Genomic DNA, 15,433 nt, shown 5'->3' on the forward strand with positions numbered 1-15,433 from the left:
ATTAACACATTTGAGAGATTCTGTAACTCAGTTGTCAAGTGGTCTTTGTCAGCCAGGCGTTTGGTTCTGGAGATGAGAGTCTTGGCTACGGAGTTTATTTGTGCAGGGTGGTGGTGTGATTGTGCATGTAAGTAGCGGTTGGTGTGTGTTTTTTTCCGGTAGATAGTGTGTCCTAGGGAGCCATCAGGTTTTTTGTAGATTAGGACGTCAAGGAAGGGAAGTTGGTTGTTGGCTTCTATTTCCATAGTGAATTGTATTTTGGGGTGTAGGCTGTTGAGATGTGTGAGGAAGCTATCTAGTTTTTCTTTCCCGTGTGGCCAAATTACAAAGGTGTCGTCAACATATCTGAGCCAAAGTTTGGGTTTGTGTTCTGACTTGTCTAAAGCATTGGTTTCAAAGTGTTCCATGTACAAATTTGCGATGACCGGTGAGAGGGGTGATCCCACAGGTGCTCCTTCTATCTGTTTGTATCTTTGTCCGTTGTGGATGAAGTACGTGTTGGTTAGGCAGTGGTTGGTCAGGTCCAGGATGTATTCGGGGGGATTGTATTTGTTTTGAATGGCTGTCAAGGCTTCATTAATGGGCACTTGTGTGAAGAGAGATACAACATCGAAGCTCACAAGTAGGTCATCGGGATGTAGGTTTTGCTTCTTTATTGTTTCTATGAACTGGAAGGAGTTAGTAACGTGTGAAGCGATGGATTCCGCATAGGGCTGAAGTTGCTTAGCGAGAAATTTAGCGAGATTTTGTAGAGGTGAGCCTATGGAGCTGACTATTGGTCTGAGTGGTGTTCCTTCTTTGTGTATCTTGGGGAGACCGTAGAGTTTGGGGCATCTGGATGATTTTTCTCTGGGGATGATTCTTAGCTGGATTTCTTCACTGATAGGAGAGGCTTTTATTTTGGATTTGGTGGTTTTTTCCAGATAGGTGGTGGGATCTGTTTTTATAGGTTGGTAGGTAGGGTCTTGTAGTAGATTTGATAGTTTTGCTTGGTAGTCCGATGTGTTCATCACAACAGTGGCATTACCTTTGTCTGCTGGGAGAATGATTATGTTGTTGTCTTTCCTCAGGTTGGTGAGTGCTTTCTGTTCTTCTTTGTGTAAATTGCTTCTGGGTGGTTTGCTGGAGCAGAGGATGTTGGTGACTTCAAGTCTGATTTTATTGGCTTCATCTGGGTTGATTTTGGTTAGGCTAGCTTCGACTCCGCATATGATGTTTTCCGTGGGGATGCGTCTCGGGGCGACTGCAAAGTTGAAACCTTTGGAGAGTACTTTGGTTTCAGTTGAGGTGAGGATCCTGTCTGATATGTTATGAACTGTATGTTTCATGGGTTGTTGTGGAGGGTGGCTGGGCTTCTGGCGTTTCTCTAGTTTGTGGAGTTTGTTGGTGTGTCTGTCTGTCTTATGTGAGGTCTCAGTTTCAGCTCTCCAGACGGCTAGTTGTTTGCATTTGTCCCAGAGTGCAGGGTGGATTTTGTTACAGAGTTTGAGGTGAAGAGTGAGCAGATCTTTGTTGGTTTGGTTTAGTAGGTATCTTTTCTTATGTATTTCGTTTCTGATTAGGGATAGTTCAGTTCGTTTCAGGATCCTTTCGGTAGCTGGGGTTTTAGAGTGGAATTTAAGTTGGAAGCATGTGGGAATTAAGTTGTTGTCTCGGCAGTTGCGTAGGAACAAGAGATCACATAAGATGGTGGCTCTTCGGATTTCTAGTTTCTCGTAGGTTCTTGTCAGCTGGAAGGTTTCCTCCCCGTAGAGGTGAGATATTTGCTTTCGTAGATTTTCACGGGTATATGAATGCAGGTTTTGGTGTCTTCGGGTGTCTTCCCGTGTAAGAGTTGGGGTGTCTAGGCGACGTTTCGACGAGGTCTCACTCGTCATCTTCAGGCTGGTGCTTTCGGCTTCTTGTTACTGGAACAGAGCAGGATCTCAGTGTTTGAGTTCCTATAAATACTGTTGAGGGGGTGTGGTGTGTAGCCTCCAACGTTCTGGGCAGAGAGGAAGTTCCCAGGTTAGTGTGCCTTTTCTTCTTTTGTTCCTTAATTACTTGAGGGATATCTTGAGTGATTTCTTGAGTGATATTCTGAGTACCACTTAGGTGGGTCATTAAGTGTGGATTAGTTGCTAAGGCTTTCGTGTCTTGACCTCTTGAGCTTGTGAAGAGTTTTTCTGAGAAGATGGCTGTACTGCACTTAGTTGTGCTCTGGCTTGGCTTCGTGTATAGGGGCGAGCTGTGGTTTTGTGCCCTGTGCCCGCCAGATCTGTGTCGGGATTGCAGGGGGGTGCAGCATCTGGAGGTGCCACTATGGTTTGGCTACTGGATGGTGTCTGTAATTTATCTGTGGAGAGGGTCTGGGTTTGGGTCTGGTGTGGTTGATTGGTGATGGCGTTCTGTGTGGCGTTCTACAAAAAACCTGATGGCTCCCTAGGACACACTATCTACCGGAAAAAAACACACACCAACCGCTACTTACATGCACAATCACACCACCACCCTGCACAAATAAACTCCGTAGCCAAGACTCTCATCTCCAGAACCAAACGCCTGGCTGACAAAGACCACTTGACAACTGAGTTACAGAATCTCTCAAATGTGTTAATCGCCAATGGATACCAGCAAAATAGGGTTACGAAGCTAATCCAAAAAGAAACACCCCCCAAAAACCAAGACACAGAAGAAAACAATGGCATGGCCCTCCTTCCTTATATCAAGGGCACTACAGATAAAATTAGCAAAATCCTCCATAAACACAATATCAAAACAGCCTTTTGCACCAACCAAAAAATAGCCAATATCCTCAGAAACCCCAAAGATAAAATCCAGTTGGAAAACCAAGGGGTCTATGAAATACCCTGCAAAGTCTGCCCAGCCACGTACATTGGACAAACAAACAGACGAATAAATGCACGTATCGCAGAACACAAGAATGCCGTCAAAAAAGAAGAAAAAACTTCCTCTCTTTTCCAACACATGAAAGAAACAGGACACGAAATTAATTTTGCAGATTCCAAATTGCTCTTTAACATGGAACATCACCACAAGAGAATAATCATGGAAGCCATCGAGATAGAGAAACACCCTCACAACATGAACAAGCGTGACGACACGTCCCGCCTGCCAGACATCTGGAAATTAGCCCTCCCCACAAAAACCGACACCAGAACCAGAGGCACACAGAACGCCATCACCAATCAACCACACCAGACCCAAACCCAGACCCTCTCCACAGATAAATTACAGACACCATCCAGTAGCCAAACCATAGTGGCACCTCCAGATGCTGCACCCCCCTGCAATCCCGACACAGATCTGGCGGGCACAGGGCACAAAACCACAGCTCGCCCCTATACACGAAGCCAAGCCAGAGCACAACTAAGTGCAGTACAGCCATCTTCTCAGAAAAACTCTTCACAAGCTCAAGAGGTCAAGACACGAAAGCTTTAGCAACTAATCCACACTTAATGACCCACCTAAGTGGTACTCAGAATATCACTCAAGAAATCACTCAAGATATCCCTCAAGTAATTAAGGAACAAAAGAAGAAAAGGCACACTAACCTGGGAACTTCCTCTCTGCCCAGAACGTTGGAGGCTACACACCACACCCCCTCAACAGTATTTATAGGAACTCAAACACTGAGATCCTGCTCTGTTCCAGTAACAAGAAGCCGAAAGCACCAGCCTGAAGATGACGAGTGAGACCTCGTCGAAACGTCGCCTAGACACCCCAACTCTTACACGGGAAGACACCCGAAGACACCAAAACCTGCATTCATATACCCGTGAAAATCTACGAAAGCATATATATATATATATATATATATATATATATATATATATATATATATATATATTTTCCCAGTAGTGATGTATGGAAGTGAGAGCTGGGCCATAAAGAAGGCTGATCGCCGAAGAATGGATGCTTTTGAATTCTGGTGCTGGAGGAGACTCTTGAGAGTCCCATGGACTGCAAGAAGATCAAACCTCTCCATTCTGAAGGAAATCAGCCCTGAGTGCTCACTGGAAGGACAGATCCTGAAGCTGAGGCTCAAAGACTTTGGCCACCTCATGAGAAGAGAAGACTCCCTGGTAAAGCCCCTGATGTTGGGAAAGATGGAGGGCACAAGAAGAAGGGGACGACAGAGGACGAGATGGTGGGACAGTGTTCTCAAAGCTATAAACATGAGTCTGACCAAACTGTGGGAGGCAGTGGAAGACCAGCAGGCCAGAAGCCGAAAGCAGGACACAGCACAATTTCGCCTTCAAAATTTGTTCTTCAGTTATTCTATCTGCTATAGCAGTCCGTATGGCTCCGCCAATTAAGCTATGTCACATATCGCAGAGAAAATTTTAAAAATCCCAGACCTAACCGAATGCCACTGGAACAAGACCTCCCTGACTTCAAGAGAAGTAATTTGTTTTGCCCCCCCAAATGAAGTACAACATATCATGGTGTTTCTCAAAGGAAGCTATTTCAACCAGACCATTACTGGTTTTTGTTTAAGATTTGGTCCAGCTGTATTGAACCCCTGCAGGTCTGCAGATATGCAAGATGAAGGGGACTCTGCCCTCTGTTCACTCCATAGTAAAACAACAATGCAATGAATTAGGGGCCACCACCTGCTAAAGGAGGGATGTGGGTGGCGTTGTGGGTTAAACCACAGAGCCTAGGACTTGCCGATCAGAAGGTCTGTGGTTCGAATCCCCGCCATGGGGTGAGCTCTCGTTGCTCGGTCCCAGCTCCTGCCCACCTAGCAGTTCGAAAGCACGTCAAAGTGCAAGTAGATAAATACCATATTTTTTGCTCTATAAGACTCACTCTCCCCAACTAAAAAGTAAGGGGAAATGTGTGTGCGTCTTATGGAGCGAATGCAGGCTGCGCAGCTATCCCAGAAGCCAGAACAGCAAGAGGGATTGCTGCTTTTACTGCGCAGCGATCCCTCTTGCTGTTCTGGCTTCTGAGATTCAGAATATTTTTTTTCTTGTTTTCCTCCTTCAAAAACTAGGTGCGTCTTGTGTCTGGTGCATCTTATAGAGTGAAAAATACGGTAGGTGCTGCTCTGGCGGGAAGGTAAACGGCGCTTCCGTGTGCTGCTCTGGTTTGCCAGAAGCGGCTTAGTCATGCTGGCCACATGACCCGGAAACTGGACGCTGGCTCCCTAGGCCAAGAAAGCGAGATGAGCACTGCAACCCCAGAGTCGGTCACGACTGGACCTAATAGTCAGGGGTCCCTTTACCTTTTTACCTTTTACCTGCCAAAGGAGTCCAGGAGAGAACTAATGAAACTCACAAAATAATCAGGGTTGGCACCATCCTGGGCCCTGCCTGGTCTGCTCTCCCTCTTTCTTTCTTTCTTTCTTTCTTTCTTTCTTTCTTTCTTTCTTTCTTCTTTCTTTCTTTCTTTCTTTCTTTCTTTCTTTCTTTCTTTCTTTGCAATGGTATATGGCTTCAGCAGAGGATAATTATAATAGCAATAATAATAATATTTTTGGAGAAATAAGGTAAATATTTTCAGATATGAAGTGAGGTGAGTTGTGGGGGCTGGGGCATGGGAGAGGGACCTTGGGGTGCTGATTGGCTGAGGGTGGGGTGTGGCAACCCCAAAGGCCTCAATTCTCTTCTGTCATTGGAGGGTAGAAATTGCGAGCCTCCGCACTATTTCTGCAGCACCAGCAAACCTCCTTTCTCTCTGCCCACCCCAAGGCTTTTCCCGTAAACCAGGTGCTGTTATAGTCAGTGGCAGAATGCCTTGGTCCAGCTATTTCTGGGCTGGCAGAAACCTGCTTTCGTTTTCAAGGCAGATCAAATGCTGGTCTCCTAATCCCAGTGCTGGCCTCCTGATCTAAAGCAATCCAGAAATAGGCAAATATCTGAGGAGGAGAAGTCACCGTCAGGTGGTGCTCAGGAAGCTGTTCCAAGTTGCTTCAAGCAGCACTCCGTTCAGATACAGACCAGGCTCAACTTCCATATTATTTGTGGGTTCTGGTACAGTAGTACCTTGGGTTACAGACGCTTCAGGTTACAGACTCCGCTAACCCAGAAATAATACCTCAGGTTAAGAACTTTGCTTCAGGATGAGAACAGAAATCGCGTGGCGGCGGCGCGGCAGCAGCAGGAGACCCCATTAGCTAAAGTGGTGCTTCAGGTTAAGAACAGCTTCAGGTTAAGAACGGACCTCCGGAATGAAATAAGTACGTAACCAGAGGTACCACTGCATATTTAAAAAAGAGGAGCCAGACATCCCAGTACAGTGGTACCTCGGGTTACATACGCTTCAGGTTACATACACTTGAGGTTACAGACTCCACTAACCCAGAAATAGTGCTTCAGGTTAAGAACTTTGCTTCAGGATGAGAACAGAAATCGCACGGCGCTGCAGTGGCAGCAGCAGGAGGCCCCATTAGCTAAAGTGGTGCTTCAGGTTAACAACAGTTTCAGGTTAAGTACGGACATCCGAAACGAATTAAGTACTTGACCTGAGGTACCACTGTACATTTCTGAGCACAACTCAAAGTGTTGGTGCTGACCTTTAAAGCCCTAATTGGCCTCGGTCCTGTTACCTGAAGGAGCGTCTCCACGTCCACCTCCTTCTATTGGTTACAGGAGAGGACAAAACTGCCCTCTGGGAGGACAATTTCAGAGGAGCTGCATTTGGTCTCCTGCAGTTCTTGGAGAAGCAGCCAAGAGCAGCAGCAGCAGGAGGAGGAGACCCACACGGAGGGAGACCCACACGGAGGGAGACCCGCACAGAGAAAGACCCACACGGAGGGAGACGCACGCGGAGGGAGACCCACGCCTCAGACGGACCACAGGTTGGTATTTGGGAGCAGGGAGCAGCAGCCACAAGGTCTGACTTTAAGTCTTCTGTATCTCAACCTGCCTCAGAGATGCTCAAGGTCCGCTTTGTTTGACCTGTTGCTTGATACAGAGTTAGAGCTCTCGGAAGCAAAACTTTGGCTTGCGTGTATAATCATGAATCTTTTCCCTTTGATTAAATGGGCAGTTAAAGGAGCCTGACAATCTGCAGGAACATCCTTCTAGGGGTTTTAAAGTTTATTTGTAAAAGAACATGTTCTTTCCCCCTCCGCCCCCCGCCAGAATTGGCTGAAATTTACAGACATGGAGACTGACAAAGCCCAGAATTAGAGCTGTACTGTTTCCTTTGCCATGGGGAGGGGGGGGTAGTTTGGTACAAAAATACAAAGAAAAAAATCAGTAGGGGGGAGGAATGGAAATGACTTCTTCTGCCCCACACCAGGGATTTTTCGGCACACAGATTCTCCCTGCAAGAAAGAAATCTCTCCATTGAATTGGATGGAGAAAGGAGAGGCAGAGGAAAGAGAAAGGGTCCCTCTGAAAAATCAATCCTTCGTTGGCATCTCTTCCCAAATCACTGAATTCAGGGATTAAGACCTCTGTTTGCCGGTCAAAGTGAACTCTCCCCCTTCCCTCCTCTGTTCTCTCCAGCCCATCTGCGCTCAAACTCGGAGCAAGGGAGTCTTTCGCCAGGAGGGAGAATCAGCTCAGCTGCCCTGCATGAAGAAGGTCCGAGGTTTGACCCCCGGCCTCTCCAGGTGGGGCTGGGGGAGAGACTTGGGCCTGGGAAGCGCCTGCCAGTCAGTGCAGGCGACATTGCGCGAGACGGAGCGAGGGCCCCACTCTGCGCAAGGCGACGTCTGGGGTTCCCAAACGCAGAAAGAGAAGCGCACCTTCTTCTCCGCGTTGTCAGAGAGCAGCTGCGCTTGACGGGCGTTATTCTCTCTCTCTCTCTCTCTCTCTCTCTCTCTCTCTCTCTCTCTCTCTCTCTCTCGTGTGGACCAGGGACTCGGTTCAGAGGGGAATAAAACGGGGAGGGGCGAATCCAGCCCCCCTCTCACCCTGCAGTGCCACCAAATATTTCTGGCTAGCAGCCCAGAGCCCTTTCTCAGACTTGCTTCTCTGACTTGTTTCTCATTCACCAAAAGAGAATTGCCAAGCGGAGACGACTCTGCTCGCCCCATTGAGTCTTCTGTGGGGCTTGCAGAAGCACCCGAGAGCCAGAGGAACCCCACACTTCCCTCGGACCCACAGCTTGGTGCTGGGGAGGCGCGAGGTTCTTCCCCTTGCACTTTGTCATTCCTGAATAGATAAGAGGAGAAGTGGCTTCTGTGCCTGAAACAGACTTGTGCTTTAAGAGATGACAAACGCAAGTCGTTCTGTTCCCCTGAGATCACTCAAGCAAGAGAGCCACTTGTGGGCAAAGGGAGAGTCATCCAATTTCCACGTTTCTAGCAAGATGCGTTTGCACATTAGAAGTTGTCGCATCTTCTTTTGTTGTCAAAGGCTTCTTTTGCACGGCTGCTGCAAACCGTTCCAGCTGGCATATTGCAGAGGGGACTTGGTGACGGGCATCTTGCGCTGGTGATGCCCTCGCCTCCTGCTCTCTGGCTCTTTGGAAAGGCCACAAATCCATCCTGATATGGCCCAGACTTGGAGCAAAGGAATGAAGGCTGCAGCGCAAGGCTCTCCCGGGATCTGGGGAGGGACTAGGGGGACCCCTGCCCTGACTCCTAAGATGCTGAGCTCCTCTGCTGCTGCCAGTTGCTTCCTTGCAGGAGGGAGGGGGCAGGCGGCTGTGGACCATCTGGACTATTGCATCCTGGACATTTCTGTGTGTTCCCTTGGTTTGTTTTGCCAGTCTCCATCAATTAATGGGAAAGTACTTCAGTCACTGATGGCATCCCCCATTGTTTATTCTTCTCTGCTCTCTGCCCCTTTCTCCTATTTTAAGACTGCCACATGTGTGAGATTGCTCTTAATCCTCGCAATTTGGGGGAGACCTGCATCAGATCTCTTTCTCTCCCTCTCTGCCCTACCTTTCCTTTGGCCTCATCTTGGGGGAAAGCTGGGGGTGTCAAGAGAAACTGAGGGATCTTCAAAGGGTTAGCACCCTGCCCACTTTCTGCAAGCACAATCAGAGCGTAGGTGGAACTCAGCTCCAGCTCCACTTCTGCTATCTCACACCTTTGGCTTTTCCCACTCTGTATAGGAGGAATCTTCCCTCCTTGCAAAGTGATTGAATGAAAGGTCTGCTGCCCAGGAAGAGAGGCTGAGAGCAGGTGGCAAATTGCAGAACCCATTTCCTTGGCAGATCTGTTGTGCTGCTGAAATGTGTACTGCCTTGAACTCTGTTTAACTGAGGTGATGAGAGTAGGCATTAATGTTTATTTTTCTAATCTAGCAAGAATCAAACTTCCTAAGAGTGAATACAAAAATGTCGATCATAAGCAAGGTTAATATAGAATAAATACAAGACAGCAGGGCATACATTGAACATGTAGACGTTTATCGTGATTGCAGCTAAAGGCAGCAAACTTGAAATCTCCTTAGCAGATTTTGTGAGCAGAGGCAAAGTCTTGGCACTTAACCAGGGTTTGGGTTTGTTGATTGGACAGAAAGGGCTGCTCACCCAATATGCAGATGACTCTGAACTGGGAAGGGTAGTTAACACTGAAGAAGAGAGAATCAATATTCAATATGACTGTAACAGACTAAAGAACTGGGGCAAGACTAACAACACTGATTTCAATGGGGATAAAATGTCAGTTTCTGCACTTAGAAGTAATAAACAGATGCACAAATATAAGATGGAGACACCTGGCTTGCTGGCAGAATATGTAGAAAGGATCCAGGGGTCTTAGTAGACCACAAGCTAAAAATGAGCCAACAGTGAGATGCAGCAGTAAAAAACACACAAACCTAATGCAATCCTAGGCTGCATCAACAGAAGTCTAGAGTCCAGATGAAGGAAAGTAATAGTCCCACTCTCTTTTGCCTTGGTCAGACCTCACCTGGAATACTGTGTCCAGTTCTGGGCACCACAATTTAAGAAGGGGGTTAACAAGCTGGAAGGTGGTTAGGATGACCTTCCCTTTTAGAATATCACAGGCATCTCTGTGGTGGGATGAACAGCTGGGTGCTGGAGGCACCTAATGCCCCATCAGGTGTGGTCCTGGTCTCCTTGAATGTGGGGTAAGGATACTACTCTGAAGGAAGCCCTCCTTGGATATTGAAATTTCTACGAAAAGGGAAAGAAATAGGAGCAAACATGAGCAGGCTTGTCTTGTAAGCTTGGCCTAGGAATCCTGTCCAAGCAGAGCCCCCATTGGCACATGATCCCTTTGCCCAGTTTCAGGGTGATTTCCCCTCCCACTGCAATTCTGTGTGACACAGTCCCCTTTGTTCAGGGATCACAGGATAGAGTTTTCAGCTGCTACAGGGGGCTGTGGATGGGAGGGAAGCAAGAAAATGATCAGTTGCACAAGCTACCTTCTACATGTGCAACTACTGCATACAAACGTCTAATCCCCCCCACCCCCGATGAGACATTACCTCCCCCCCCCCTTTTTTGGCCTTCCTCTTTTCCCCACACGCTTTGCATGCCGAATAATCTTTCCAGAGTCCTTCACACCTCTTCTTTCTTGCAGGAAGGTGAAGGCAGGAGAGCAACCTGGACCTGAGCCATGGACAGATCAGACAACCCGGTTAAAATACCAGCCCTGGGCCGCCCATTCCAGCTGGGGATGCTGTACGACTGTCGTAAAGATGCCCTCATCCCAGGTAGAGCTGGTGCAAGGAAGAGTTTATGCTGAAAAGCAAAAATTACTCATATCAGGATTAGCAGTCGGCCCAAACAGTGCAGTTTCAGTGCTAAACGTGCTCCTCAAATTCATTTTCAACATCCCTTACTGTCTTCTTTTGCCAACGTTTGTGTTCCTTTATGTTCTCTTCATTTGGACAAGACTTCCACTTAATAAAAAGAAGTCTTCTTGCCTGTGATAGCGTCTTTGCTCCTTAACCTTGCTGGCATCGTCTTGGCCCAAATCATCACCATCAACATCTGTCAATAAAGATTCAGCAGGTGTGTTCTGTTTCATTTTTTTAAAGCTTGCCGAAAACCTTTCTACTCCACCAGGCTTATGCAGACCATTAAGAATACATCTTTCCACAATTACTACTGTAGGTAAAAAAACAGGACTTTTTTTCAGCCAGAACCTGCCAGAACTCAGTTCCGGCACCTCTCAGGTGGGCACCATTGCATTATAAGAGAACGAGGGAAGCATTCATGGAGAGTTCTGGCATCTTTTTTTCTTGAAAAATACCACATTAAACATAAAAAACTTCCCTATACAGGGCTGCCTTCAGATGTCTTCTATAGGTTGTCTAGTTACTTTTCTCCTTTGCTCAGGTGGTCACATAACTCCACACCCTCCAACATTTCTCTGATAAAAATAGGGATGTCCTAAGCCCAAGGGAAAGCAGAACATTCAGGGATCAAATCAGAAACGGGGGTGGCTTCTGTAAATCTGAGACTGTCCCTGGAAAATAGGGACACCTGGAGGGACTGTAATCTATTGTGGTGTTCCTGTACCAATAATTTAACAACTTTCACCACTGTAACTGTTATGTGTGCCGGCGTGGTTGCTCAAGAACGAACAGGCAAGACTCCCACTGGTCTTTTCAAAGCTTTATTATCTATCCAAAACATTCAGGGTGCAGAGCATCTCAATTGAATGTCTACTCAGTCGCTAGCAGCATCTGGGAGTGGGCGGTCCTTAAACTTTCCCCAGCAGAGCAGTCTTTTGAACCCCATCCTACGCCTCCCCTCTCTGCACTTAAACCGACTGCGCAGAGAGGGCGTGGGCAAAGGGAGACCTTCCTCCCCCTCGCTTTGCTCAGGCTCGGTGTTGCGGCTCTCTCTAGCACAGTGTTTCCCAAACGTTTTTGGGCAACGGCACACCTGTTTACCGGAAAAAAATCTCGCGGCACACCACCATTAAAGCCCCGCCCCGTGACGTCAGCGCGCAGCGTCACGCCGGGAGGGACGCACAAAAGTGAAAGTTTTTTCCCTTCCCCTTGCCGGGGTGGGAGGAGGCAGCAGAGCGAGGGACTGAGGGACGGCGCTCCTCCCTTTTGCGCGCGCTGCCCCGCCGCTTGGCACCAGCACCGCGGAGCCGCCCCCGGCTCGACGCGGATCCTCGCCGCCGCCGCCTCTCGCCGCCCGACTCGCCCGCCTCCCTCCCACGGCACACCAGCCGGTGTCTCACGGCACACTAGTGTGCCGCGGAACACCGGTTGGGAAACACTGCTCTAGCATCCTCCGAGCCCTGCATCTCTTCCCCACTGGAGGCATGAAGAGCTGCTATTCACGATCTTTGGAGGCTCCCTGTAACACAGCTGCTCTTCCAGCTCTCGCCTCTGAGCTGATGGCAGTTCCCTGACAGTAACTAAGCCAAGTTTTACTCCCTGTGTTTTCTGACTGCTGTATGGACATGAATCTGACCTTTGGAAAGTTTTTAAGTAAACCATTATTAATTTACCAAAGATGTGGTCTTTTTCAATGCCGGGTGGGGGGACGACACTATTTTGGTGAGAGAACTCCAGCAGATTTAAAATCACAAAATATGTAGCAAAGCAAAGTGTGGAAATTTAGGCTGTCAGACCTGTAAAATATGTGCTTGTGAGTTCCTTCCAAAACTGCACAAACCTCTTTCGTTGGGGATGACAGTGGGACAAAATTCATGAGTGCAGACATTGTGGGCAATGATAGGTCTATTTTATCTCCTTGTTTTTCTGTACACCCTTAGGCATTAGGCTAATTGTGCTCTACATTTCTGTGAACATACTCAAGCCTTGCATATTTCTCTGCTTTATCCCAGGAATCACCCTTTGGGACCACGACTCGCTTCAGAAGGACTTGTGTATCAAACCTCAACCCAAGGCTGAATATGAAATCATTGCATCTGACTCCATCGATGATAAGGCCTCTGCCCTCAATGTCTCACCATCACTCAAGGCCAGTTTTTTGGGGGGATTGGTTGAAGTGGGTGGATCAGGCAAATTCCTTCAAGACACCAAGAAGTCCATGAAACAGGCCAGAGTCACTCTGCAATACAAAGCTACCACCAAGTATTCACAGCTGACCATGAGCCATTTGGGAATCCGAAATATCACTTATCCAGCTGTTTTTGAGCATGGCACAGCCACCCATGTTGTCACTGCCATCTTGTATGGAGCCCAGGCTTTCTTTCTGTTTGACCGAAATGTCTCTTCTTCTGAGTCTGTGCAAGATATACAAGGAAGCCTCCACGCTGCAATCAACTTGATTAAAGTCTTTGTCAATGGGGAAGCATCTATCAAGATGGAGGAGAAGGAAAAAGCCCAAACGGAGAATTTCAGCTGCAAGTTCTATGGAGATTTTTCTTTGGAAAGTAATCCGGTGACTTTCCAAGATGCCATGAAAGTCTACAGTGATCTGCCCCAAAAGCTCGGGGAGGATGGAGAGAAGGCTGTGCCTGTCAGAGTTTGGCTGTACCCATTGACCAAGCTAGATTCCAGAGCAGCTAAGATGGTGCGTGAGATCAGCTTAGCACTGATCTTTGATGCTCAAACTGTCTTGGAGAATCTGAATGAAATCAGCATGCGATGTAATGATCTGGCTATGAATCCTGCTGCTGAAAACTTCCCAGAATTAAAGAAGAAAATCAAGAGATTCCAGGATCTGTGCAAGCAGCACAGGCAGACTTTCCAGAAACACCTGGCAGAAATCTTGCCTTTGATCCGGGGAGGGGAGAAAGAGGAAAGAGTTTTGGCGGACATCTTAACATCCATAAATCACTCACCCTTTAATGACCAAAGACTCAATGAATTTTTGGACACCAAGGAACAAGAGATAAATATGGTCAAGTCTTACCTTGATATCCTGAGTGGGATAGAAATCATCTCCTCCCAGAATAAACTGCAAGAGGTAGTGCTTAACCACCAAAATGAATTTGTTGTCTCATTTACATTCACCTCTTTACATGATAAGGAACCATTTTTAACCAGCTTACAACACTTTCTTCAGAAACGATCAGCAGATCCTACAGGAGTCCAGAATGCACCGGAGGACTGGAATGCTTGGTTTGAGCAAAAAGACATACAGAGAAAAGCTCGGAAAGCTGCCACGTCCATTGTTGATTTTGCCCAAGTCAATGAGTCCAATGGGAAGACCCGGTTCCTTGTGGCTTCTGTCCCAGATCAGAACAACCCAGGTGCTTCCATTTACCTCTATGAAGATGGGGAGATGGTCAACAGCAACTTTGAGCTGCCCTCAAAACCTCTCCCTCCCCTGGTTGGCCAAATTGGACATGAGAGTGTGCAGCTGACATTTCAACCAGCTGAGTATGGGAGGGCTTCAATCTCTAGCTATCAAGTAGAGTACAAGATGGCAGGAGAAGAAATTTGGAAGATTGTGAATACTGACGACAGTCAGGAGACATTCCAAGTGAGAGGGTTGAGCGCAAACACAGAATACCAGTTTCGATACAGTGCTAGGAGCAAACCAGGACTTAGTGAGACCAGCAACGTGAGTAAATCTGTACAGACACTTCCTACCAGCCCTCCTGGGAAACTGAGAGGGATAATTGCAGAGTCTTCCAAAATCAGTATAGCCTGGGAGAGCCCAAAGGTCATTGGTCAGGGAGCTGTTATAAAGGAATACAAAGTGGATTACAGTGAAGAGGCTGGAGAGGCAAAAAGCAAGGACAAAGATGAATGGGCTGAAAAAAGAACAGGGAAGAAAACAGAGTTCTGTGAGATTGATGGTCTGAAGCCCCAGACACCCTACAGATTCAGAGTCTCAGCCATGTGTGCCGGTGGGGCTGAGAGTGAGCCCAGCAAAGAGATTGAGGTTTCCACATCATTCGAAGGAGACGAGAGCAGAGCAGCTTGTCAATACCTCCAAGACAGAGGAGAGCAGAAGCTGTATGATCAAATTGAAGAGAAAAAGTCCTCTGCATCAGGCAAAATTAGGAAATGGATGGCATCTGTTGTAAACTGGCTTAAATAAGGGGGTCGTGTATAGCTTTTCAGGCACCCTTTCTTTGCTTTTGGCTATCAGTAGAGAGCTCAGGTTCTGTGAGTGTAATTCAGACCAGAGTCTCTTGCTCTCTGTGCGTATTTGGGTGAAGGTGGCTGCGGAAACATTTGTAGCTGTCGTGAGGTGACCTTATCCACATCTTCATTTGCCCAGCCAGTTTCGCTCGGGGAAACTTGATCTTTAGTGCTGAATCAGAACTAACAGCAATCAGGTTTTCTGTGGAATGCCATTTGTTGTGATTTAGCGCTAAGAGTGACTAGTGGGGTGCCACAGGGTTCTGTCTTGGGCCCAGTCTTATTCAACATCTTTATCAACGACTTGGATGATGGACTCAAGGGCATCCTGATCAAATTTGCAGATGACACCAAACTGGGAGGGGTGGCTAACACCCCAGAGGACAGGATCACACTTCAAAACGACCTTGACAGATTAGAGAACTGGGCAAAAACAAACAAGATGAATTTTAGCAGGGAGAAATGTAAAGTATTGCACTTGAGCAAAAAAAATGAGAGGCACAAATACAAGATGGGGGACAACT

General features: G+C 47.3%; 1 protein-coding gene across 1 annotated transcript in view; it reads left to right on the forward strand.

Annotated features, from left to right (window-relative positions):
* Positions 1-15,433, forward strand: part of LOC310689305 (verrucotoxin subunit beta-like) — a 78,480-nt gene that overhangs the window by 62,073 nt on the left and 974 nt on the right. The window contains exons 2-3 of the mRNA XM_083466860.1: positions 10,463-10,595; positions 12,695-15,147. Coding sequence (XP_083322986.1) covers positions 10,499-10,595; positions 12,695-14,865 — 2,268 coding nt within the window. The 5' untranslated portion in view covers positions 10,463-10,498 and the 3' untranslated portion in view covers positions 14,866-15,147. The remainder of the gene's footprint in view (positions 1-10,462; positions 10,596-12,694; positions 15,148-15,433) is intronic.

This window comes from Podarcis liolepis, assembly GCF_965112155.1.
Source record: "Podarcis liolepis genome assembly, chromosome: 12".
In the NCBI taxonomy this organism is placed as follows: domain Eukaryota; kingdom Metazoa; phylum Chordata; class Lepidosauria; order Squamata; family Lacertidae; genus Podarcis; species Podarcis liolepis.